The 26,578-nt window shown below is 42.4% G+C and overlaps 1 protein-coding gene across 1 annotated transcript in view; it reads left to right on the top strand.

The window, feature by feature from the left end:
- piezo1 (piezo type mechanosensitive ion channel component 1 (Er blood group)) overlaps nucleotides 1-26,578 on the top strand; it is a 324,721-nt gene that overhangs the window by 239,421 nt on the left and 58,722 nt on the right. Inside the window, 3 exon segments of the mRNA XM_061837790.1 lie at nucleotides 3,764-3,825; nucleotides 5,218-5,376; nucleotides 5,563-5,710. Coding sequence (XP_061693774.1) covers nucleotides 3,764-3,825; nucleotides 5,218-5,376; nucleotides 5,563-5,710 — 369 coding nt within the window.

Below are 26,578 nucleotides of genomic sequence, written 5' to 3'. Positions count from 1 at the left end.
GAAGGAAACTTGGAGGACACAGAGCCACCCATCAGGGTCAGTCTAGTGGTTGTCACTGATTTAGCACAGACTCATGCTATTTATGATACATACTTTTTTACTTTTCACATTTGGGCACATAACCATGTCAAAGGATTTCTAGGTAGCTGACGCGGGATTGCGGGCGGGGATGCGGGTGTCTTTCCGGGTTCCACCATGTCGGTGCGGTTTCCTGGTGTCCATGTATAATATATACAGTGTATAAAACAGCGGTGAGAGTGGTCATGATGTATGGAGTACAGACAGTGGCACTGAGGCGACAACAGGAAGCAGAACTGGAGGTGGAAGAAATGAAGATGTTGAGGTTCTTTCTCGGAGTGAGCAGGTTGGATAGAATTAGAAATGAGCTCAATGAGCTCATTAGAGGGATAGCTAAAGTTAAATGTTTTGGAGACAAGGTTCGAGAGAGCACACTTCAATGGTTTGGACATGTCCAGAGGCGAGATAGTGAGTATATTGGTAGAAGAGTCCTGAGTACGGAGCTGCCAGGGAAAAGAGTGAGAGAAAGACCAAAGAAAAGGTTGATGGATGTTGTGAGGGAGCACATGAGGACAGTGGGTGTTAGAGAGGAAGATGCACAAGATAGGCTGAGATGTCCCATGTGCTGAAAAACACTCCCAAAGCATGACACTACCACCCCCATGCTTCACATTAGGGATGGTGTTCTTGGGATGGAACTCATCAATGGTCTTCCTCCAAACACGCTGAGTGTAACTATGACCAAAAAGTTCCATTTTGGTCTCATCTGACCACATTACTCTCTCCCATGACTCCTCTGTATCATCCAAATGGTCATTGGCAAATTTAAGATGGGCCTTGACATGTGCTTGTTTAAGCAGGGGAACCGTCCGTGCCATACATGATTTCAAAGCATGATGTTTGAGTGTATTACCAGCAGTCACCTTGGAAACGGTGGTCCCAGGTCTTTTCAGGCCATTGATCAAGTCCTGTTGTGTAGTCCTGGGCTAATTCCTCACCTTTGTAAGGATCACTGAGACCCCACGAGACGATATCTTACATGGGGCTCCACACCGATTGAGATGGACCATCTGGTTTAGCTTCTTCCATTTACTAATGATTGCTCCAACAGTGGACCTTTTTTCACCAAGCTGCTTGGCAATTTCTCCGTTGCCTTTTCCAGCCGTGTGGAGTTGTACAATTTTGTTTCTGGTGTCTTTGGACAGCTCTTTGATCTTGGTCATGTTACAAGTTTGAGTCTTACTGATTGTATGGGGTGGACAGCTGTCTTTATGCAGCTAACCACCTCACACTGGCGCATCTGATTCATGATAATTCATGGAGTGGAGGTGGCCTTTTAAAAGCGGACTAACAAGTCTTTGAGGGTCAGAAATCTAACTGTAGGACGGGTGTTCAAATACTTATTTGCAGCTGTATCACACAAATCAATCGTTAAAAAAAAATCATTGTGATTTCTGGATTTTTCTTTTTAGATTAGCTCTCTCACAGTGAAGATGCACCGACGATGAAATTCCAGACCCCTACATGATTTCTAAGTCGGAGAACTTGCAATATAGCAGGGTGTTCAAATACTTATTTTCTTCACTGCAGGCTGAGATGGAAAAAGATGAAAATTTCAGACCCCACAATGATTTCTAAGTGGGAGAACATGCAAGGAGGGTGTTCAAATACTTTTCTTCACTGTATGAATGGAAGAAAATGTTGATGGATGTCGTGAGGGAGGACATGAGGACAGTAGGTATTAGAGAGGAGATTGCACGGGATATGCTTAAATGGAAAAAGATGACACGCTGTGGCGACCCCTAATGGGACAAGCCGAAAGAAAAAGAAGAAGAAGATGCAAGGATCTTCCCATCAGTTTCGATCAAGACAAACATGTCCCCGTGTAGGACCACAAAACTCAAATACAGGTCCACAGAGCTGAAACCTCTAACTTTGGCAGTCCCTTGAATGAGCTCATATCTCATCCTATCCAACCTCGTCACTCTGAGAACCCTAACATCTTCATTTCTGTCACCTCCAGCTCTGCTGTTTGCCGTCTCTTCAGTGTCACTGTCTCAAATACGTATATCATGCCAGGCCTCACCAAAGCTCCATCCATCCATCCATCCATCATCCATCCATCCATCCATCCATTTTCTTAGCGTGCTCCGGGAGTGCCGGAGCCTATCCCAGCTGTCAACAGGCAGCAGGCGGGGTACACCCTGAACTGGTTGCCACCCAATCGCAAAACACATTGAGAGAAACAGCCGCACTCACAATCACACCTAAAGCCAATTTAATGTCCAATTAATGTTGTGTGTTTTTGGGATATGGGTGGAAACCAGAGTGCCCAGAGGAAACCCATGGAGGCATGGGGAGAACATGCAAACTGCACACAGACGGGTCCGGGATTGAACACGGGACCTCAGAACTGTGAGGCCAATGCTAAGCAACCATGCCGCCCCCAAAGCTCCATAAAACTATAAATTTTGCTCTTCATCCAAGCAGAGTATTTTCTGTCACATAACACACCTGGCAAATGTTCCAACATGCTTGGACCTGTTTCTTCACTTCCTTACCACACCCACCATTTCTCTGGATTGTTGACCCCAAGTGTTTGAAGTAGCCCACCCCCCGCCATCTCTTCTACCTGTAGCCTCACTCTTTCCCCTCCACCCCACTCATTCATGTGGATATATTGTGTCATTTAAAAACATCATGGTCCAAGGGTATTCCAATCTAACCTCATCTGTCACCCTATCCATGACCACTGCAAACAGGAAGGGGCCCAAAGCTGAACCCAGATGCAGTATCACCTCCATTTTAAATTCTTCTGTCCCACCTACTGCACACCTCATCACTGGTCTGCTGCCCTCAGACATGTCCTGTACTATTCAAGCATACTTCTCTGCCACTCCAGACTCCCACATGCACCACACTTCCTCTCTTGGTTCTCTGTCATAGGCTTTCTCTAGATCCACAAAGACTATAGACTCTCTCTCTCTCTCTCTCTCTCTCTATATATATATATATATATATATATATATATATATATATAGAGAGAGAGAGAGAGAGAGAGAGAGAGAGAGAGAGAGAGAAGAGAGGAGAGAGAGAGAGGAGAGAGAGAGAGAGAGAGGAGAGAGAGAGAGAGAGAGAGAGAGCATATCCACAAGAGAGAGATATATATCCACAAAGACTATAGACTCTCTCTCTCTCTCTCCTCTCTCTCTCTATATATATATATATATATATATATATATATATATATATAGAGAGAGAGAGAGAGAGAGAGAGAGAGAGAGAGAGAGAAGAGAGAGAGAGAGAGAGAGAGGAGAGAGAGAGAGAGAGAGAGAGAGAGAGAGAGCATATCCACAAGAGAGAGATATATATCCACAAAGACTATAGACTCTCTCTCTCTCTCTCTCTCTCTCTCTCTCTATATATATATATATATATATATATATATATATATATATAGAGAGAGAGAGAGAGAGAGAGAGAGAGAGAGAGAGAGAGAGAGAGAGAGGGACAAAGACTATAAGACTATGGCTCTTTCTCTGTACTTTTCCATTAGCATCCTCAAGGTAAATATTCATCTGTGGCACTCTTTCTAGGCACAAAACCATTCTGTTACTTGCAAATATTTACTTCTGTTAGGGTTAGTTAGTTCGTTAAGCGAAAGTGACTCGGAAATGACTTCATTTGTATGATATGCATTGCTATTTTACATTTTAAGCATAAGATCCTTTTGCTCTTATCCAAGGTTGTTCTCGTGTTTGGGATACACCTGTGGATGTTCTTTATCCTACCTGCTGTCACTGAAAGGTGAATTTCAAGAGAACAATTGCATAGTTTAATTCATATACAGTGGTACCTCGGTTTTCAAATGTCTTGGTTTTCGTACAATCGGTTTTCGAACAAAAATTTCAAGATTTTTTTTGCTTTGGGTTTTGAACTGAATTCAGTATTCGAACACCCCGACCAGCTGACCCATGACAATTTGTTATTGTGCTTTTAAACGCACCCCCAAAAAAACAGAAAAGATGTAATGCGCGCAGCAGCGCGCTGGGCAACCAGTTGACTCACACATTCATCTGCTCTTGGGCATTTCCCAGTACTGTAGTAACTTCTTTTCTTCAAATTGAGCAACACTAACCCTCGATCATGGCTCTAATGAAGGCAAGTGGAACTGCTGGTGCTGAAAAAAGGAAAGTGGTGCGTAAAACTGTCGACTTCAAGAAGGATTTCATAGCCGAGCACAAATCTGGTGTGCGTGTTTTTGAGTTATGAAAGAAGTATGGCATGGTGAAAATGACAATCAGCACCATTCTGAAACACAAGGATGCCCTCAAAGCAAGTGATGTTGCGAAAAGGAGCAACTGTGTTGACCAAGCAGAGGCCACAGATCTTAGAGGAAGGAAAAGTTGCTTCTTATATTATCGAAATCCATAATTTTGTAGAACTTCATCACCCGAATAAAGCTGAATGTTGCAGACCAGTGCAAAATTTTAATGATGTTGTTCTGAGCCACTTCAGAAAAGTGCTTAAAAGATTGCAGAAACAAACATTAGATTTGTTCTTTGTGAAAAAGGGACAAGTCACCCCACCGAAGACATTTGAAACTGTTGTTTTGCATTGCTTTTTTGTTTTGTTCCATTAACCCTACCTCTAGTTGCAAGATATTTTTTTTTACATTACGTACTTTCTGTGCAAGTAAAAAACAATTAGTCTCCCCCCCCCTCATTATTGCTTGTTTAAAGTTATTCTGAACTTATGTTAATAAAAAAAGGTTTACAAGGCTGGGGACCAAGTCACTACAGATATGGCAATGCACTCCCAGCATAGTATCCTCTACCAGGCTAAAAAAATACATTTTAAGCAAAAAAAATAAATATATTTCTTAAATGATTTAATGACATAAAGTATTTAAACTATACATATATTTCAATAATGCAGTTTATTATCAGGAAAAGGTAAAAAAAATCACTTTAAAAAACATATTTTTTTGCTTGGAACGCATTATTTCATTTTCCATTCATTGTAATGGGAAAGTGTGCTTTGGTTTTCGAACGTTTTGGTTTTCAACTAGCCTTGTGGAACGGATTGTGTTCCAGAACCAAGATACCACTGTACAATGACATGATAACAAAATAAATGTTTTTAATTATTTTCTTCATCAATATTGTACTTTTTTCTCTCACTTTTTCCCATTTGTAGGCGATTCAATCAGAACTTTGTTGCCCAGCTGTGGTACTTTTTTAAGTGTATTTACTTTGCTCTGTCAGCGTACCAGATCCGTTGTGGGTACCCTACACGTATTCTTGGCAACTTCCTCACCAAAAATTACACCCACCTAAACTTGCTTCTCTTCCAAGGGTAAGAACACAATGCAAAGCTGACTCTTTCAATGCTTTTATATTGTTAGTACATTAACAGTAGAGTGTGTTTCAAATAATAGTGTTATGATGTACACGGTTCATAATGTGTTGTGTGTGCGTGTGCGTGTGCGTGTGTGTGTGTGTGTGTGTGTGTGTGTGTGTGTGTGTGGGTGGGTGTGTGAAGTTTTCGTCTAGTTCCTTTCCTTGTCGAGCTGCGAGCAGTAATGGACTGGGTTTGGACAGATACCACTCTGTCTCTCTCCAACTGGATGTGTGTGGAAGACATTTATGCAAACATTTTCATCATCAAATGCAGCCATGGAACAGAGAAGGTGATGTTTTCTCCCGACACTCCTGTTTCCTCCCACATCACAAAAACATCCATTAATAGGAGAGACTAATATGCCCCTAGGTGTAATTGTGAGGGTGAATGTTGTCTGTCTCAGTGTACCCTGCAATTGGCTGGCAACCAGTTCACGGCGTATCCCACCTTCTGTCCGATGATGGCTGGGATAGGCTCCAGCACTCCTGCAACCCTTGTGAGGATAAGCAGTTTAAAAAATGGATTGATGGATGGATAATGCACAAATGTTTTGTCCCAAGTCGAGGTTAGCAGCACTGCATCCCGACTGGATATAGAGTTGATGGTCCACTAATTTTCTATTCTGTGACGGCAGCTAGTGGGACAAAAGTTCCTCGAACCCGTCTATAAGTCGTGCTCCATGGCCTTACCAAATCATCTCTGCAATGATCGAAGAACATTGCTTCTTTTTTTTTTTTTTTTTTTTTTTTTTCACAAAAAAGTTGCTTCCTGATCACTGTATCCCTCATAGGGCGAAACCCTTCACATGCGCTAAAATACGGGTTATGGCCTTAAAAATAATTGCCTTTGCTCATCCGACTGAAGCCCAAGTCTTCATGTCCATCATGTCCGTCAGTGTTAATCCTTTATCCGTTTTTTTTTTTATGATCATAAGTCTCGTTTCCATCGTCATTGCTTTTCTTTTGGCATGACCAGCATTGCTAAAAAAAAAACAAAATAAAATGTGGGGCAGACATCAAATCCCAAGAGGAGAACCACCGTAAGCCAAGGCGCCACAGACGCTTTAAAAAGAAACTGGACATCTTCAGATGGATTGATCGGTAAAATTATTTTGTTGGGACAAAGAATTGTTGACGGTAAAGAGGCAAGGTGATAGCGATTAGGGAAAAAAATATAAAATAGAAAAGTAAATATAAAAAAAAAATCACCATCACTATAAGATTTCAGTTACTTTTATGACACTATGAACAAAGTATATAGGAAGGTCTGAGTAATTATAAACTTTGGACTGCTCAGAATACTTTAAGTAGGGCCCTCTCCAGTCACAGTTCCTATAGTGTGATAAACATAACCTCAAAACAGGACGTTCATGCTGGGACACTGGTGAAATCTTTTTAACTTACAATGTTCAGACTCTATTCATATTTCGTTTTCTATGTTTTTTTTGTTTCTTCTATTCTTTCTTTTTTGTCTTTTATTTTTCATTTATTCATGCTGTTACTGAGTTTGAGGGGAGGGGTAATAACTTTAGAAGTGATAAAACCAAATATCTTCAATAAGGATAGCATCTTATAATGTAAAGGGTGTAGTTAATTCAATAAAAAGAAACAAAATACTGGGCAAAATGAAAAAAGATAGGATTGATGTACTACTCCTGCAGGAGACCTTTTTAACTGATACAGAGCACCCCAAACTCAATAGACTGGGCTTTAATCAGGTCTATTCATCATCATATAAAATGAGTCACAGACGGGGCTTGCTACACTTTTATCAAAAAGGACTCCAAGAAGACATTAAATTATACCTGTCAGAGAATGATAATGGGAGTCTCTCCTCTCATGTCTTGGAATGCAGGTAAAGCTGTCTTGAAAGGGAAGAGCATTGCTACACTGGCACTTCACAAGAAGTTAAAACAAGAAATCCTATTTTTTATTATTATTATTATTTAGTTCTGTTTTATTTCCAGAAAGACCTGGAAAAAAAATTGAAAAGACATCCAAATGGAAGTTCATCAGAGAATCAGGGAAATTAAAAAACAGATAACGGAAATCTAAGATCTAGAGATTCTGAATTTTTTTTTTTTTTTTTTTTTAAAAACAGAGGTGTTATGAAGTAGGTTGTAAAGCAGCCAAAATTTTGGCATGAAGGTTGAGAAAACAACGAGCAGAGAGAGCAAAACACACAATTAAAGGGCCACTATCATGAAATGCATGATTTTTCATATGTTATCAATGAAAAAACGGCAGCCGACATGGACCCATGCATTTTTTTCACCATAAAACATGATTTTGACGAATACAGCTTTTTGTAAGTCCCGCCATGAAAATTCTCTTGAGGGATTTGTTTTTGAGAAGAAGCAGCAAGTGACATACATGGCAGGACGCCCTCAAGTGGACTCGCTTGTTTCTATTAGTTTTTCCTCCGGGAAGGTAGCTCATTGTTCTTTCATGTTAGCCAAAATACTGGCTCATTGCATTGCTGGACATTGCTTGAACATTCGGGAGGATGGATTTCCCCTTCATAAGTTTGCATGAGACCCGGTTCGTCGTGAAAAATCGATTACACGAGTGCAATGGACTAGAGCTTTGTGGGTTCCAAATGACAGGTAGGTGTGTAAACAGCTACTAAGAAAAACAATAGTTGGGGGGCGTAATCCTTCTTCCCCTGCTTCTGTGCAGCAGCCTCTGAAGGACAGCATCCACAGGTTTATTGGATTGTGACTGGCCTTTTCGACAAGGCCGAGCCTGCCGGGGTGGCTCATCGCCTCGGTGGCTCATGTCCGCCGCGGAAGTGGGCGTTTATCACCGCCGCGCGGAGGTGGATAGGGCGGGGAGGTGGTTTGGCTGTGATCGCATGTCATGTAAATATGGCTCGAAAAAATACAGTAATATTGCCCCGGTAACTTCATTCGGTTTTGTGATGTTCTCTTCTTCGAAAAGAGCTTCAGTGTCAGAAGGGGTGTGTTTGTCTTCCAAAGTAGGGTCCACACCGTGTTTTCAATGGTGAATGTCCTGGGTGACATCACAGACAGGGGTTGCAGCTAAACTGACGACCACTTGGATGTTTTCAAATGACAATTCCGCAACTTTGCGCATGGATGACGCGCTCTCCGCTCATATTTATTTTTTCGTATAGACATTGAAGTGAATAATGTTATATGTATTTTTCATTTTAATATCTATTTTATAATCTTTATAGGGATGACACTAGAACTTTAAAGACCCAACTATTTAGGAAAAGAAAGCTTTGAAAAACTCTATGCATAGATGGACTTTAAAGGGGATAACCCATCTGAATCTCTACTTCTACCACTCCATCTCCCAACAATCACAGAAGACCAGAATAAAATATTAGTGGCTGATGTATCCACAGGTGAACTTCAAAAGGCAGTCTCTAACCCAACAAGACCCCGTTTTATGATGGGTTTACAGGAGAGTCGTACAAGATTTTAAAAGATTTATTATCCCCGCTGGTGCTCAGAATATTGAACTCGGTCTTGAGGAAAGGAGAAAGCCCTCCCTCCTGGAGAGAAACAATTATTACTTTAATACCAAAAGAAGGTAAAGATACGACAGACTTCTCTAATTATCAATCGTCGTAAATGCATGTCCACTCTGAGATAAATAATCTAAAAAGCAAAATCCAGAATTCACAATTTGACTTTTTAACGATTTGTGATACAGCTAAAGTATTTGAACAACTGAGAAAAACAATGTCAATATTTGGTACAGTAGCCTTTGTTTACAATTACAGAGGTCAAACATTTCTTGTAGTTTTCACCAGTTTTGCACACAGCGCAGGAGGGATTTTGGCCCACTCCTCCACACAGATCTTCTCTAGATCAGACAGGTTTCTGGGCCGTCACTGAGAAACACGGAGTTTCAGCTCCCTCCAAAGATTTTCAATTGGGTTTAGGTCTGGAGACTGGCTAGGCCACACCAGAACCTTGATATGCTTCTTACGGAGCCACTCCTTGGTTTTCCTGGCTGTGTGCTTCGGGTCATTGTCATGTTGAAAGACCCAGCCACGGCCCATCTTCAATGCTCCAACTGAGGAAAAGAGGTTGTTCCCCAAAATCTCACAATACATGGCCGCAGTCATCCTTTCATTAATACAGTGTTCCATGTGCAGAAAAACACCCCAAAGCATGATGCTACCAACCCCATGCTTCGCAGTAGGGATGGTGTACTTGGGATAGAACTCATCATTCGTCTTCTTCCAAAAACGCTGAGTGGAATTATGACCAAAAGTTCCATTTTGGTCTCATCTAACCACAAAACTTTCTTCCATGCTTCCTCTCTATCATCCAAATGGTCATTGGTAAACATAAGACGGGCCTTGACATATGCTTCTGTGCCACGCATGATTTCAAACTATGACATCTTAGTGCAAGGGTGCTCAATGCATTGACCGGTCGATCGGGAGGCAGTCTTGGTCGATCACGGGACGGCGTGCCAAAAAAAAAAAAAAAAGTCAGCCAATGTTCCCTGTAAACTTCGCGCGTGCGCAGAGGTGCACCGCTGATGCAGTCTCTTCACAGATATTCTGCGTTGCGCGCGGAAAAAAAAAATCCAATGCAAATTGAAAGTTTAACACAGCTATTTGTGACATTTTGCAATGTGATTCATTGAGGGAGGGATGACTGGATGTTACATCTCATGGCACAATTCACATGCGTACTGTAATAAAACTGCAAATGAAAAGAGTATGCCACCGGTTTCTTTAGACAGCACACTGAACTTTCTCTAACAACAACCGCTGCACCGCCACACACACTGTTCCCTACGACACCTTACAAACGCCAACCCTAGACCTAATCTCCCAAATATTAAAAATTACTATCGACCGGTGCAGAATAAAACTTAAATTGACATTTGTAACCCTTCCCAAAAAGCAAAATGGAAAGATAGAGAATGGACAAAATCAAGTGATATTCCATTGCAAGCAATTGTTGGAGACACAGGTTTGGTCAAGTTTTTAAAATACATCAACCCATTCATAAAAATGTCCATCATCATTGAATAATCAATGAAAATAAAGATAAGGAACCATTCTGGATTATAAAATTGATCGGGTATGACTCAGATTACCCACCCAACGGGTTTGACATAAGATTCAAAAATGGGCCAAAAAGGGGCTCATCATACACAGTGATCTTTATGAAGGGGGCGCACTTTGACAATTCCAGGAGCTAAATAATCCGTTTAGACTAACTAACCAAGCCTTTTGTAGATTCTTGCAACTGAGACATTACCTTGGGAAAATAATGAAAAAAGAGGACACACGAACTAATCTGTGTATGATTAAGAGATTCCTTCTTGTTTATAAGTCAGATCCAGGGGGTAGAAACATATCTAAGATTTACAGAATACTACAGAAGTTTAGAAGGCGATGATTCCATTTCTATAAAAGAGAAATGGGGAAAGTAAAGTAGCATTAAACTGCAAGTGAAAACTTGGGAAAAGATAATCTCCAACCAGTGGAAAAGCACATCTGCTTTGCCCTGGAGAGAATTTGGTTGGAAAATTGTCATGACATTTTTTTAGAGTTCCAGCTCAGAGGATCTCGCCGGGCGCAAGTACCTCCTGCTGGAGATCTTATGAAGAGAATAAGGCGACGCATTTTGACGTGTTCTGGGACTGTCCAATCATTTCAAAATACTGGAAAGACATTAAACAAAATATGGAGAAAATTATAAAAGTCATGATTCCTTTCAAATTTGAAACTTTATACTTGGGATTAATACCGGACACTGTATAGGGACCAGAAACCGAATACATGTAAAGTATTTTGTTATGAGCAAGCAAACAAACTAGTTGATAAAGAATACTTCCACATCTGAGGATTGGATTCAAGTTGTCCAAGATATCTTTAAAATGGAGATGTTAACTTTCATTTTGAGGCAAGAACAAGGCAAATTTGAGAGACAGCTGGATAAAGTTTACTACAACATTAAAATGTGTCACGACATCATGTGAAATCAATCTCATTTTAATTTTGTTCATCAGTTCTCATTAGTTATTATTATTATTGTTGTTATTATTATTACCCCCCCCACCCCCGAGTATGTTATACAGCACTTGTATGCAATGCATTACTTTCATTGGGCTAATCATTGAGCCCAAGTGTCATCCCTATAAACATTCTAAAATAGATATTGAAATGAAAAATACATATAACATTTTTCACTTCAATGTCTATAAGAAAAAATGAATATGAACGGAAAGTGCGTCATCCAAGCGCAAAGTGGAAAAAGTGTCATTTGACATCCAATTGGTCGCCACATTGGCTTCATCTACTGTCCATGACGTCACCCCAGACATTCGCCATTGAAAACACGCTGTGGCCCCTACTATGGATTATGTGGTCCCCCGAAACTATTTTTTTTAAATAGCTGTATACACACCTGCCTATCATTTGGAACCCATGAAGCTCTTGTCCTTTGCACCTGTGGAATACATTTTTCACGACGAACCGGGTCTCTTGGAAACTTATGAAGGGTAAATTCACCCCCCTGAGTGTTTGAGAGATATCCAGCAATGCAACGAGCCAGTATACTGGCTCACACCAAGGAACAAAGAGCTACCTTCCCGCAGGTAAAACTAATTAAAAAAAACGAGTCAGCTTGAGTGCGCTACTGCCCATAACGTCACTTCTTGGTTCTTGTTGAAAACAAACCCATTGAGAGGATTTTCATGATGGGAGTTACAAAAAGCCATATATGTCAAAATCATGTTTTGTGGTGAAAAAAGGGATGGGTCCATACTGGCTGCCATTTTTTCATTAATAACATACTAAAAATCAACCATTTCATGACAGTGGCACTTTAAGGTTAACCTTTAAGGTTTATTTATTTGCTCACTTACTGATATGACCTTGGTTGAGGATGACTTACTAGATCATACTTGGTTAGGGTTTATTTAATGATGAGAGAGAAACCCTCATTTGCTGTCTTTCATACATGATAATTTCATTTTTAATGGATGTAAATGAACTGTAGACCTGATTTTATTCCTTTCTTTTCCCCTTTTTTTCTTTCTTTCTTCCTTTCTCTCAATTTATATGTAAATACGTGATGGACAATAGAAAAAAAGAGGAGGCCCCCCTTACGTGTTTTTCCCTGGGGACCCTCCCTTATCCCCATCACCTGTGGAACATACCCCCCTCCCCCTTCGGGTTACAGGGAGTCTGTGGGCATTGAATATCTGTGTGCAATAAACCAATAAATGCAGAGCTGTAACCAGGACCCCTGGTGATCACCCGAGAGGTGGCTAACTGTAAAAGCCCAAAATGGCCATAAAATTCATTTGATGTAGACCTTAGAATTCCTTTGAAATTAATCTACTCTGGGAGTCTGTATACTTTACTTTCTAAGATCAAACCTTAATTCTCATCGCTTGGAATTTATCTAATGCAGAGTACTAAAACACACTACATAATCCCCCTTTAATGAGTTCCCAAAACTCATTACAAACATACAACCACCTAGTGACACCAAGATTGAAGTAACAACCCATTATTAGCCCCAAAAAAGATAAACTATGAACTACAATTTGGAAGAATCTACTTGATCAAGAAATCCCAAAATGCTCAGAGCCATCTACTTTAGGATAACCATTAACTAGAAAAAACAATTATGATAAGGCTGAAATACTCCCTGCTTCACACCATGGTGAATACTGGACTTCCAAATGAACCAAATTGTCAATTCATGCTCAAGAACTTAACTTTTGACCAGTTAGTCTCTGGGGAATGCCAAGGCTTCCCGTCAAGAAAAACCTGCTCCTCTAAAAAGCAAGGAAATGAGAAGAAGCAAGGATAAGAGGGGAAGACATTCTACAAACATCCATTAGAGAAATGGTGCGCAGATGTCACACAGCTCAGCACACACTGCAGCCCGCTTTTAGAGTCGCTGTGTTTGAACTGTAAGCCGTTTATTCGCCACGAGTTCACATCTTTCATTGGTGTCGGTGTTTATATTCGCCTCAAGCTAGCATGAACGCCGCACTGCCAATGCTCACCAAGCAGATAAATGACATTGATGAAAAAAAAACACCCAGATTCACCGCTCACGATCCGAGGAGATTTTAACACAGCTAAACTTAACCACAAACTCCTTAAATATAAGTAGCACGTGAAATCTCCAACGAGGGCAAACAACATTCTCGACCATTGTTACACATCCATTAAAAATGCATATCGTACAATTCCCCATGCACCCATTGGCTTCTCTGATCATTGCTTGCTGTACTTAATACCTACATATAGGCAAGCACTTAAGTCTGCGAAGCCTTTATTAAAATAAGTTAAAAAGTGGACCAACGGGACAAAATTAGAAATTCAAAGCTGCTTTGTCTGAGCAGCCTGGAGTCTTCTTCTTTTGCTTTCGACTTGTCCCATTAGGGGTCGCCACAGCGCGTCATCTTTTACCTCTGTAACACCCACTGCCCTCATGTCTTCCCACACAATATCCATAAACGTTCTCTTTGGTCTTTCGCTCTTTTGTCTTGCAGCTCCATCCTCAGCACCCTTCTACCAATGTACTCACTCTTTCGCCTCTGGACATGTCCAAAACATCAAAGTCTGCTCTCTCGAACCTTGTCTCCAAAACATCCAACTTTGGCGAGCCCTCTAATGAGATCATTAGTAATCCTATCCTACCTGCTCATTCCTCGCGAGAACATCAACATCTACATTTCTGCCACCTCCAGTTCTGCTTCCTGTTGTCTCTTCAGTGCCACCGTCTCTAATTCACACATCATGGCCAGCCTCACCACTGTTTTACAAACTTTTGCCCTTCATTCTAGCAGAGACTCTTCTGTCACAAAACATACCTGACACCTTCCGCCAGGTGTTCCAACCTGCTTGAACCCGTTTCTTCACTTCCTTACCACACTCAGCATTGCTCTTGATTGTTGACCCCAGGTATTTGAAGTCATCCATCCTCACCATCTCTTCTCCCATGACCCTCACTCTTCCCACTCCAGCCTTATCATTCATGCACATATATTCTGTTTTACTTGGGCTAATCTTAATTCCTCTCCTTTCCAGTGCATGCCTCCATCTTTCTAATTCTTCATCCACCAGGTCCCTGCTTTCACTGCATATCACAATCTCACCTGCGAACATTATAGTCCAAGGGGATTCCATTCCAACCTCATCTGTCATCTTATCCATTACCACAGCAAATAGGAAGGGGCTCAAAGCTAATCCCTGATGCAATCCCACCTCCACTTTAAATTCTTCCGTTACACACATGTTTCTCCACCACACCAGACTTACACATGCAGTACCACAGTTCCTCCCTTATACTCTGTTATGGGTTTTCTCCAGATGCACAAAGACACAATGTAGCTCCTTCTAACCTTCTCTGTACTTTTCCACTAGCATCCTCAAAGCAAATAATGCATCTGTGGTACTCTTTCTAGGGAAGAAACCATACTGTTGCACACAAATACTTACTTCTGTCCTGAGTCTATCCTCCAATAGTCTTTCCCATAACTTCATTGTGTGGCTCATCAACTTTATTCCTCTATAATTCCCACAGCTCTTAACATCGCCTTTGTTCTTAAAAATGGGAACTAGAACACTTTTCCTCCATTCTTCAGGCATCTTTTCGCCCGCTAGTATTCTGTTGAATAAGTTGGTCAAAAACTCCACAACTACAGCCTCTATAACACGTAGCTCTGCAAGTCACCTTTGTTCATAAACATTGGAACTTGCACACTTTTCCTCCATTGTTCTGTCATCTTCTCTCCTGCTAGTATTCTATTGAATAAGTTGGTGAAAAACTCCACAACCACCTCTCCAAATTGCTTCAATACCTCCACTGGTTTGTCATCGGGAACAACTGTGCATATTTCCATTTTTCATTCTGCTCAACAAAGTTTAAAGTACACCCATTTGGAGAAAAGCTCAAGACATATTAAATGCCTATTTGAGGGACAAGGAGGAGAATGTGACATTGAGGGTAAGGACTCCTACATTACAATAATTTGGGGAATTTCAAAGGGGATAAGGCTTATATATTTTTGCCTTATGGCTGGACTGGTTGTTGCTATGCAGCAACATTATAGCTTCCCTGTGTTGTAACAATTAAAAGGGGGAAAGGGCAAATGAAAGCACATGATAGAAAAACTCCAGAATTAAACGAGAAATGGCACAGTTCCATTCTTTGGAAGCTAACCATCGTGTTCAATCCCAGCCCTGGTTGTGTGGAGTTTGCGTGTCCTCCCTGTGCCTGCATTGGTTTTCTCTGGGCATTCCGGTTTTCTCCCACATCCCAAAAACATGTATTAATTGGACATTCTAAATTGTCCCTAGGTGTGATTGAGAGTGAGACTGTTGTCTGTCTCTATGTGCGCTGAGATTGGCTGACAACCAGATCAGGGTGTACTTACCTTCTGCCCATTGATAGCCGGGATAGGCTCTAACACTCCTGCGACACTTGGATAAGTGGCTCAGGAAATGGATGGATGGATAATTCAACCTTCAATCTCAAAATCAGAATCAGCTTTATTGGCCAAGTGTGTAAAACACACAAGGATTTTTTCCTCTGGCAGTCGGTGCTGCCGTGGTATGGGATTCAGAACAAGGAACGAAGAACAACGAAGCAACAAGAACAAAGAAAAAGACATTTCTGTTAATAGGAACTGTTCCTTATAAGACTCGTGCAAGATGTAAAATCTTCTTCAATGAGAACAGGTAAGAGATAAGCGTTTCATCGTCCCACATTGTGTTAAGTTTGTACAGAGTGCCTTTACCCATTCGCGCTTCCCGTTATAGACCAGTGCAATAACAATTTTGCAAAGGGAGCAGTTTGAAGTAATGAATCATGCGGTCGACAAAATATATAACTTATACTAATACTGATTGGACCAGCAGGATGTGAGTGAGTGAGTGTCCTAACATGGCACAACGCAGAAAATAGTAGGTTTGCTCATTAAAAATTTAATGACTTAATCGCCAAAGGGAAAAAAAGTATTTGACTGCCTGCTAGTTTTGACTTTCATTGATCTGTAGCACTTTCCCGATGGAAGGAGCTGGAAGAGCTGGTGGCCAGGATGTGGAGGATCCTTCTTGCTCTGGACCTAGACTAGCGTGAAAGTCCGCAATAGTAGATAGCATGGTGCCGACAATCCATTGAGCGATTTTGATGTCGCACTTTCCCAACGAAAGGAGTCTGTTGCAGTCGGAGTTCATTGTTTTTTGTTGCGGCCCCAAACAGGCTCTGATGTAGGTACACAGTACTGATTGGATGACCACTGTGTACAAATGTCTCAGTCGCTCATGTGACAGGCTGTGCTTCCTCAGAAGCCACAAGTAGTACATCCTTTGGTGGGGTTTTTTGAGGATGGAGTTGATGGTTGGTCTCCCACTTAGGGCCTCTGAGACTGTAATTCCCAAGAACTTGAAGGTCTCGATGGTTGATACAATACAGTTGTACAGCGTCAGGGGCAGCTGTGGTGAAAGATGCCTCCTGAAGTCAACAATCAACTCAACAGTCTTTAGAGTGTTCAACACCAGGTTGTGTTGACCGCACCAAAGCTGCAGTCTCACCACTTCTTGTCTTGTCGATATGCAGACTTGTTGCCGTGTTTGATGAGGCTGATGACTGTGGTGTCATCTGCGGATTTCAGGAGTTTGACAGTTGGATGCCACGAGGTGCAGTCGTTCGTGTCGAGAGAAAAGAGGAGAGGGAAGAGGACACAACCTTGGGGTGCCCCGGTGCTAATAGTGTGTGTGGATGAGGTGGTGTCCCCAAGCCTCACCTGCTGTCGTCTGCCCGTCAGGAAGTTATAGATCTACCGGGAGATGGCAGGTGAGTTGCTGAGCTGAAAAAGTTTGGAGGAGAGGAGTTCAGGGATGATGGTGTTAAACGCAGAGATGAAGTCCACGTTGAGGATCCTTGCATAGGTACCCCCGTTGCCAAGATGTTCAAGGATGAAATACAGAACCATGTTGATGGCATCATCCGCAGACCTGTTCATTTGATGGGCAAACTGCAGTGGGTCCAGCTGAGGACCCGTGACGCTCTTGAGGTGGTCCAGCACAAGGCATTCAAATGACTTCATGACCACAGATGTCAAGCCATCAGGCCTGTAGTCATTAATAGCTGAAACTTCTGCTTTTGGGGGGACTGGTATACTGGCAGAGCGTTTGAAGCAGGTTGGTATTTCACACAGTTGAAGAGACCTGTTGAAGATCCTTGTGAAGACAGAGCAAGTTGGTGTGCACAGACTTTGAGGCAGAATGGGGACACAAGGTCTAGGCTCGGGCCGTTGTTGATCTTTTGTTGTTTGAAGATGTGCCTCACGTTACTTTCACGGATGTTAAACGGTGGAGTGGAAGGTGTTACAGCTTTTGAATTCAGCTTGGTGGGTGAGTGGTGTGGAAGTGTCTATTTCAAATCTGCAGTAAAAGCTTTTTAGGAGGTCGGCTAGCCTGCTCTTGTTATCTACCAGGAGAGAACGTCACTTGTAATTAGTGAGCAATTATAATCCGTGCCAAACTGATTTGGAGTTATTAGCGTTGAGATGTTTTTCTAGTTTAACTGCAGATTCCACTCTTTGCAATGTTAATTTTTTTAGTGAGCTGGTTTTAAATGTGATTGTAGAGGGCCCTGTCCCCACTACGATATGCAATCTCTTGAGCCTACTGGAGTTGTCTAAGTCTGGCTGAAAAACCATGGCTTGTTATATTTGAACGTGCAAAAAGTTTCTGTTGGTACACACACCTCCTCACAGAAACTGACACACACGATAACAATATCTGTGTATTCACCTCGGCTGTGCACCAAATTTTCATAGACACTCCAGTCTGTACAGTAATGCAGCCCTACGGGGGCACAAGCCAGTGCAATCTGTAGGCTGGTCCCAAGCCTGAATAAATGCAGAGAGGCCATCCGGCGAAAAACCCATGCCAAACAAATATGAGTATTCATTGAAAGAATATCATACTGAATTGGTCGTGGCCTGGGTTAACAATGCCCGCTCCCGCACCATTAACCTCCAGGGCATTGGTGGAAATTCACCCCCTGTTGGTTGACGACAAAGAAGAGGAAGAAAGCGGATTTGTCGGCATAAGAAGAAGGGGAATGCACAGAGCCTACAACTGAGTGTAGGGACTTTGAATGTTGGGACTACGACAGGAAAAGCTCAGGAGTTGGTTGACATGATGATTGGGAGAAAGGTTGATATTCTGTGCATCCAAGAGAGCAGGTGGAAAGGAAGTAAGGCTAGAAGTTTGGGAGCAGGGTTTAAATTATTCTACCACGGAGTAGATGGGAAGAGAAATGGAGTAGGGGTTATTTTAAAGGAAGAGCTGGCTAAGAATGTCTTGGAGGTGAAAAGAGTATCAGTTAGAGTGATGAGGCTGAAATTTGAAATTCAGGGTGTTATGTATAATGTGATAAACGACTATGAAAGAGAAATTTTGGAAGGAACTAGATGAAGTAGTTCTGAGCATCCCAGATGAAGAGAGAGTTCTGATTGGTGGATATTGTAATGGACATCTTGGTGAAGGAAACAGGGGCGACGAAGAAGTGATGGGTGATGAGCCACACAATGAATTTATGGGAAAGAGCAGTGGAGAGTAGACTCAGGACAGAAGTCAGTATCTGCAAGCAACAGTATGGTTTCATGCCTAAAAAGAGTACCACAGATGCATTATTTGCCTTGAGAATCCTCGTGGAAAAGTACGGAGAAGGTCAGAAGGAGCTACATTGTATCTTTGTAGACGTAGAGAAAGCCCATGACGGCGTACCAAGAAAGGAAATGTGGTACTGCATGCACAAGTCTAATTTGGCGGAGAAATATGTTGGAATAGTACAGGACATGTTTGAAGGCAACATAACAGCGGTGAGATGTGCCGTAGGTGTGTCACAAGAATTTAAGGTGGAGGTGGGACTGCATCAGGTCCCTTCCTGTTTGTGGTAGTAATGGCTAGGCTGACAGATGAGGTTAGACTGGAATCCCCTTGGACCATGATGTTCGCATATGATATGGTGATATGCAGTGAAAGCAGGGAGCAGGTGGAGGAACAATTAGAAAGATGGAAAATACACTGGAAATGAGTGGAATGAAGATTAGCTGAAGTAAAATGGTATATATGTGCGTGGATGAGAGGGACGGAGGAGGAAGAGTGAAGCTCCAAGGAGAAGAGATAGCGAGGGTGAATGACAACAGGAAGCAGAACTAGAGCTAGTAGAAATGAAGATGTTGAGGTTCTGTACTGTGATGGAGGTACACAGTACTGATTGGAGTGTTTGAAGCAGGCTGCTACTTCACACAGTTCTCGAGACCTGTTGAAGATTTTTGCAAAGACTTGAGCAAGTTCGTCTGCGCAAGACTGAGGCAGGATGGGGACACATGGTCTGGCCCGGTGCTTTGTTGATCTTTTGTTGTTTGAAGATCTGTCGAACGGCCCCTTCATGAATGTTAAACGGTGGAGAGGAAGGTTGAGTGGATGGTGGTGCGGTTTGGTGGGTGAATAATGTGGAAGTGTCTTTTTCAAATCTACAGTAAAAGCTATTCAGGTTGTCGGCTCGCCTGTTCTTTTTTTCAACCGGGGATGAGCGTCGCTTGTAGTTAGTGAGTGATTGTAGACCGTGCCAAGCTGATTTGGGGTCATCACCGCCAAGCTGTTTTTCTTGTTTAACTGCATACTGTCTTTTTGCAATGTTGAGTTCTTTAGTCAGCTGATTTCTAGTGCGATTGTAGAGGGCCCTATTTCCGCTGCGATATGCTATCTCTTTAACCTATCGGAGTTGCCTAAGTCTGGCTTAAAACCACGGCTTGTTGTTATTGAACGTGCAAAAGGATTTTGTTGGAACACACAACTCCTCACAGAAACTACCTGTCATACTCAGTAACAATATCCATGTATTTATCTAGGCTGCGCGCTGAATTTTCAAAGACACTCCAGTCTATAATAATAGCAGTCCAATGTGACTAGCAAGCTTAATCTGGGTTTTCTGTATATTTTTATTGCCACATGTCAAAGAAGGTACCAGTAGGTTCAGTACATTCTCAGAAAACCCAAAAGACCCAGCATTGATTATTTCCACACTCTTAAAATCTGTGCAATTGGGCAATATGTTGAAAGGGTTGTGTTCAAAAGATAGGAGTATGCCATTGACTTTCCAAACTCAGAACTATTTTGTACAAACTTTTTTGTTTTTAGGATTTACCAGTCCTTTGAATCACTAAACTAATTAGTTGTATGACCACAGTTTTTGTAACTCCTTCACATCTGTGTGGCATGGAGTCAACCAACTTGTGACACCTTTCATCTGTTATTCCACTACAAGTTTCCTTAACAACATTTCACAATTCATGTAAATTTCTTAGTTTTGCTTCAGAAAAAGCATTTTTAATGTCACCCCACAAATTATCCATTGGATTTAAGTCCAGGGGTTGGACTTGCCACTCCATGACATCACCATTGTTGGTTTGGAATGAAGACTTTGCATGTTTACTAGTGTGTTTGGGGTCATTGTCTTGTTGAAACACCCATTTCAAGGGCATGTCATCTTTTGCATTATGCAACATGATCTCTTCAGATATTCTGACATATGCAAACCAATCATTGTTCCCTTCTTCTTCTTTTCCTTTCGGCTTGTCCCGTTAGGGGTCCCCACAGCGTGTCATCTTTTGCCATCTTAGCCTATCTCCTGCATCTTCCTCTCTAACCCCAACTGCCCTCATGTCTTCCCTCACCACATCCATAAACCTTCTCTTTGGTCTTCCTCTCGCTCTTTTGCCTGGGAGCTCCATCCTCAGCATCCTTCTACCAATATACTCACTCTCTCGCCTCTGAACATATCCAAACCATCGAAGTCTGCTCTCTCGAATCTTGTCTCCAAAACATCCAGCTTTGGCTGTCCCTCTAATGAGCTCATTTCTAATCCTATCCAACCTGGTCACTCCGAGCGAGAACCTCAACATCTTCATATCTGCTACCTCCAGTTCTGCTTCCTGTTGTTTCTTCAGTGCCACTGTCTCTAATCCGTACATCATGGCCGGCCTCACCACTGTTTTGTAAACTTTGCCCTTCATCCTAGCAGACACTCTTCTGTCACATAACACACCAGACACCTTTCGCCAGCTGTTCCAACCTGCTTGGACCCGTTTCTTCACTTCCTGACCACACTCTCCATTGCTCTGTATTGTTGACCCCAAGTATTTGAAGTCGTCCACCCTCGCTATCTCTTCTCCCTGTAGCCTCACTCTTCCCCCTCCACTTTTCTCATTCACGCACATATATTCTGTTTTACTTCGGCTAATCTTCAATCCTCTCCTTTCCAGTGCATGTCTCCATCTTTCCAATTGTTCCTCTGCATGCTCCCTGCTTTCACTGCACATGACAATATCATCTGCGAACATCATGGTCCAAGGGGATTCCAGTCTAACCTCATCTGTCAGCCTATCCATTACCACTGCAAACAGGAAGGGGCTCAGAGCTGATCCCTGATGCAGTCCCACCTCCACCTTAAATTCCTCTGTCACACCTAAGGCACACCTCACCATTGTTCTGCTGCCATCATACATGTCCTGTACTATTTTAACATACTTCTCTGCCACACCAGACTTACGCATGCAGTACCACAGTTCCTCTCTTGGTACTCTGTCATAGGCTTTCTCTAGATCCACAAAGACGCAATGTAGCTCCTTCTGACCTTCTCTGTACTTTTCCACGAGCATCCTCAAGGCAAATAATGCATCTGTGGTACTCTTTCTAGGCATGAAACCATACTGTTGCTCGCAGATACTTACTTCTGTCCTGAGTCTAGCCTCCACTACTCTTTCCCATAACTTCATTGTGTGGCTCATCAACTTTATTCCTCTATAGTTCCCACAGCTCTGAACATCCCCTTTGTTCTTAAAAATGGGAACTAGAACACTTTTCCTCCATTCTTCAGGCATCTTTTCGCCCGCTAGTATTCTGTTGAATAAGTTGGTCAAAAACTCCACAGCCATCTCTCCAAATTGCTTCCATACCTCTACCGGTATGTCATCAGGACCAACTGCCTTTCCAGTTTTCATCCTTTGTAGTGCCTTTCTGACTTCCCCCTTAGTAATCATTTCCACTTCCTGGTCCTTCACTCTTGCCTCTTCAACTCTTCCTTCTCTCTCATTTTCTTCATTCATCAACTTCTCAAAGTATTCTTTCCATCTATTTAGTACACTACCGGCACCAGTCAACACATTTCCATCTCTATCCTTAATCACCCTGACCTGCTGCACATCCTTCCCATCTCTATCCCTCTGTCTGGCCAACCTGTAGAGATCCTTTTCTCCTTCTTTCGTGTCCAACCTGGTGTACATGTCTTCATATGCCTCTTGTTTAGCCTTTGCCACCTCTACCTTTGCCCTATGTCGCATCTCGATGTACTCCTTTCGCCTCTCCTCAGTCCTCTCAGTATCCCACTTCTTCTTCGCTAATCTCTTTCCTTGTATGACTCCCTGTATTTTGGGGTTCCACCACCAAGTCTCCTTCTCCCCTTTCCTACCAGATGACACACCAAGTACTCTCCTGCCTGTCTCTCTGATCACCTTGGCTGTCGTCGTCCAGTCTTCCGGGAGCTTCGGTTGTCCATCGAGAGCCTGTCTCACCTCTTTCCGGAAGGCTGCACAACATTCTTCCTTTTTCAGCTTCCACCACATGGTTCTCTGCTCTACCTTTGTCTTCTTAATCTTCCTACCCACCACCAGAATCATCCTACATACTACCATCCTATGCTGTCGAGCTACACTCTCCCCTACCACTACTTTACAGTCAGTAACCTCCTTCAGATTACATCGTCTGCACAAAATATAATCTACCTGCGTGGTTCTACCTCCGCTCTTGTAGGTCACTATATGTTCCTCCCTCTTCTGGAAATAAGTGTTCACTACAGCCATCTCCATCCTTTTTGCAAAGTCCACCACCATCTGCCCTTCAAAGTTCCTTTCCTGGATGCCGTACTTACCCATCACTTCTTCATCGCCCCTGTTTCCTTTACCAATATGTCCATTACAATCTGCACCAATCACAACTCTCTCGCTGTCTGGGATGCTCAGAACTACTTCATCTAGTTCCTTCCAGAATTTCTCTTTCAACTCTAGGTCACATCCTACCTGTGGTGCATAGCCGCTAACCACATTATACATAACACCCTCAATTTCAAATTTTAGTCTCATCACTCGATCTGATACTCTTTTCACCTCCAAGACATTCTTAGCCAGCTCTTCCTTTAAAATAACCCCTACTCCATTTCTCTTCCCATCTACTCCGTGGTAGAATAATTTAAACCCTGCTCCCAAACTTCTAGCCTTACTACCTTTCCACCTGCTCTCTTGGATGCACAGAATATCAACCTTTCTCCTAATCATCATGTCAACCAACTCCTGTGCTTTTCCTGTCATAAATCATTGTTCCCTGGTGTGCAGTAAATAGGCCAACACGATAGTAGGAGAAACATGCCCATATCATGATGCTTGCATCACAATATTTCACTGTCTTCACTGTGTAATGTGACTTTAATTCAGTGCTTGGGGGTCATCTCACAAACTGTCTGCAGCCCCTGGACTCAAAAATAACAATTTTACTCTCATCATTCCACACAATGTTCTTCCATATCGCTTCAGTCCAGTTCATATGTTCTTTGGCAAATTGCAGCGTCTTTGCTACATTCCTTTTTTTAACAGAGGGACTTTGCAGGGAATTCTTGTAAGTACATTAGCTTCACACAGACACCTTCTCACGGTTACAGGTAACTCCAAACTGTTCTCTGATCATCCTGGAGCTGATCATCGGCTAAGCTTTTGCCATTCTGGTTATTCTGCCATCCATTTTGATGGTTTTCCTTTGTTTTCAGACAAGTGTCTCTGGTTTTACTCTTCAATTAAAGGCATTAGAGATCATTTTTAGCTGAGTAGCCTATATTTTTTTCACCTCTCTGTAATGTTTCCCCTCTCCAATCAAACTTCTAATCGAAGTAGGCTGTTCTTCTGAACAATGTGTTGAACAACCCATTTTCCTCAGGCTTTCAGGGAGAAATGCATGTTCAACAGGTGCTGGCTTCATCCTCTATTCTTGCTTCATCCACTATTTGTGATTCACAGCTGTTGTTCACAAAATTGATGACCTTATTAATTGAAGGCCACACTGCTATTTATTTTAAAACAATCCTCCAAAAATTGGCCAATTGCACAGCCTAGATGTTGATGAATGTTGAGTCTTGTTAGTTTTCTGAAAATCTACTGCATCCTACTCATAACATCTTTGACATGAAGGAATAAAAAATATCCTGAAAACATGGATTAAACTGGTGAGTCACATTTGACTGCTGTTATTTTTTAACACTACTGAATACAAAGCCCCTCAGCACTCAGCCCCCTTTCTCCCGTCCGTCAGTATTCATGAAAGGTGCCAGAATATCCCCAAAAGGAAATTAGGAAATTCCCTATTAACTCCAAGCGTGAAAGGAATTTCCATTTTGGAACGCTACACGCACTTACTCCCAACCTGTTGCGTACACTCAGGGAAGGTGAGCTAGCATCCTATACCCAACCGTTGTGACATCATGAATTCATCAAGCAACTGCCCCACACTGGCCTGTATTATCCCAGTGAGAAGTGGATAATTCATTTGCTTAGCATGGTGGCCAGTCTTTCCTGCAAAACGATCTCCAGCTCTTTCCTCCCCACGGGACTCCAGTCCGCCATTCCATGGAAATGACCACCTCTCGGCTGGACTCACTTCAGACCTACCCTCCTAGCAGAACAGTGGAGCCCCCAGCACGAACACTGAAAGCGTTGGCCTCACAGTTCTGATGACCCGGGTTGAATCCTAGCCCTCCCAGTGTGGAGTTTGCATGTTCTCCCCGTGCCTGCGTGTGTTTTCTCCGGGCACTCTGTTTTCTTCCCACATCTTCAAAACATGCAACATTAATTGGAAACTCTTATTTGCCAATAGGTGTGATTGTGAGTGCGGCTGTTTGTCTCTATGTGACATGCGATTGGCTGACGACCAGTTGAGGGTGTACCCTGCCTCCTGCCCGTTGACATCTGGGATAGGCTCCAGCACTTCTGCGACCCTTGTGAGGATAAGTCATTGAAAGTTTCCTATTTTCGTGTTACCTATCACACTTGTGTGCAGAATCTGTATGTGTATCTGTATAGCCGTTTGTGAACCGCCGTATGAAGGGAAAGAAGGCGAGGCTTGATTTACGAGTTGTTTCTCTCATTTTCTTAGTGTAACGTCACGCGCTCCCCTCAATAATTATTCTTGAATTAGTGCCGAACCTACGTAAGTCCCGACCGAGTACGACAATCACTACTTTAGTATCCTCAAACATCCTTCCTTCAGTCTTGGTGTCTCGGTGCACGTCAAAGGCTTTTAGGACCGCTAGTCCGGTTTAGCTTAGCTCACCTCCAACAAAGAGACACCTTTGTGCAGTCAGATCATCGCAAAGTATCGCTCAACACAGATCAAGTGTGTCAATCATTCACACATTGCTATGTTATGCAAGCAAAGAACTGCTAATTCATTTATATGAGACATGTATTGAAAATTAAATATAGGGCATACCTTCGTGCAAACATACAAAGTCCGGTTTAGCTTAGGTCGGGAGCGCCGAACAGAGACATGTTTGTGCAGTCAGATCATCGCAAAATATCGCTCAACACAGATCAAGTGTGTGAATCATTCACACTTTGCTATGTTATGCAAGTGAAGAACTGCTAATTCATTTATATGAGACATGTATTGAAAATCAAATATAGGGCTTACCATCGTGCAAACATATCTGTTCCGGTTGATGGATTCAGTTGATCGTGCGGTCTTCCACAAAGTTTGATCCATCGAAGACATTTTTCGTACTCGGTCTTCTGTTCCAGTTGATTTTAGATGGATTCAGTTGATGATGCGGTCTTCCACAAAGTTTGATCCATCGAAGATATTTTTCGTACTGGGTCTTCGGTTTTGGAAAGGGTACGGATTGAACTCCACCAAATAGCCTTTCAGGATACCTGTCGTCACTATTATAAACTCCGTGACTACCCCTCTTAACCATATCTATTGTTAAAGAACCCAAATACGCAATAAAACGCTAACAAAAGCTATACTGGACCATGCAACGTTGTCTGAGGGAACGGCTGGTGCAAAAAGGGGG

The sequence above is a fragment of the Syngnathoides biaculeatus genome, chromosome 12 (assembly GCF_019802595.1).
Source record: "Syngnathoides biaculeatus isolate LvHL_M chromosome 12, ASM1980259v1, whole genome shotgun sequence".
In the NCBI taxonomy this organism is placed as follows: Eukaryota; Metazoa; Chordata; class Actinopteri; order Syngnathiformes; family Syngnathidae; genus Syngnathoides; species Syngnathoides biaculeatus.
The sequence above is the reverse complement of the archived record's forward strand: the minus strand, read 5'-3'. Positions and strand labels throughout refer to the sequence as shown.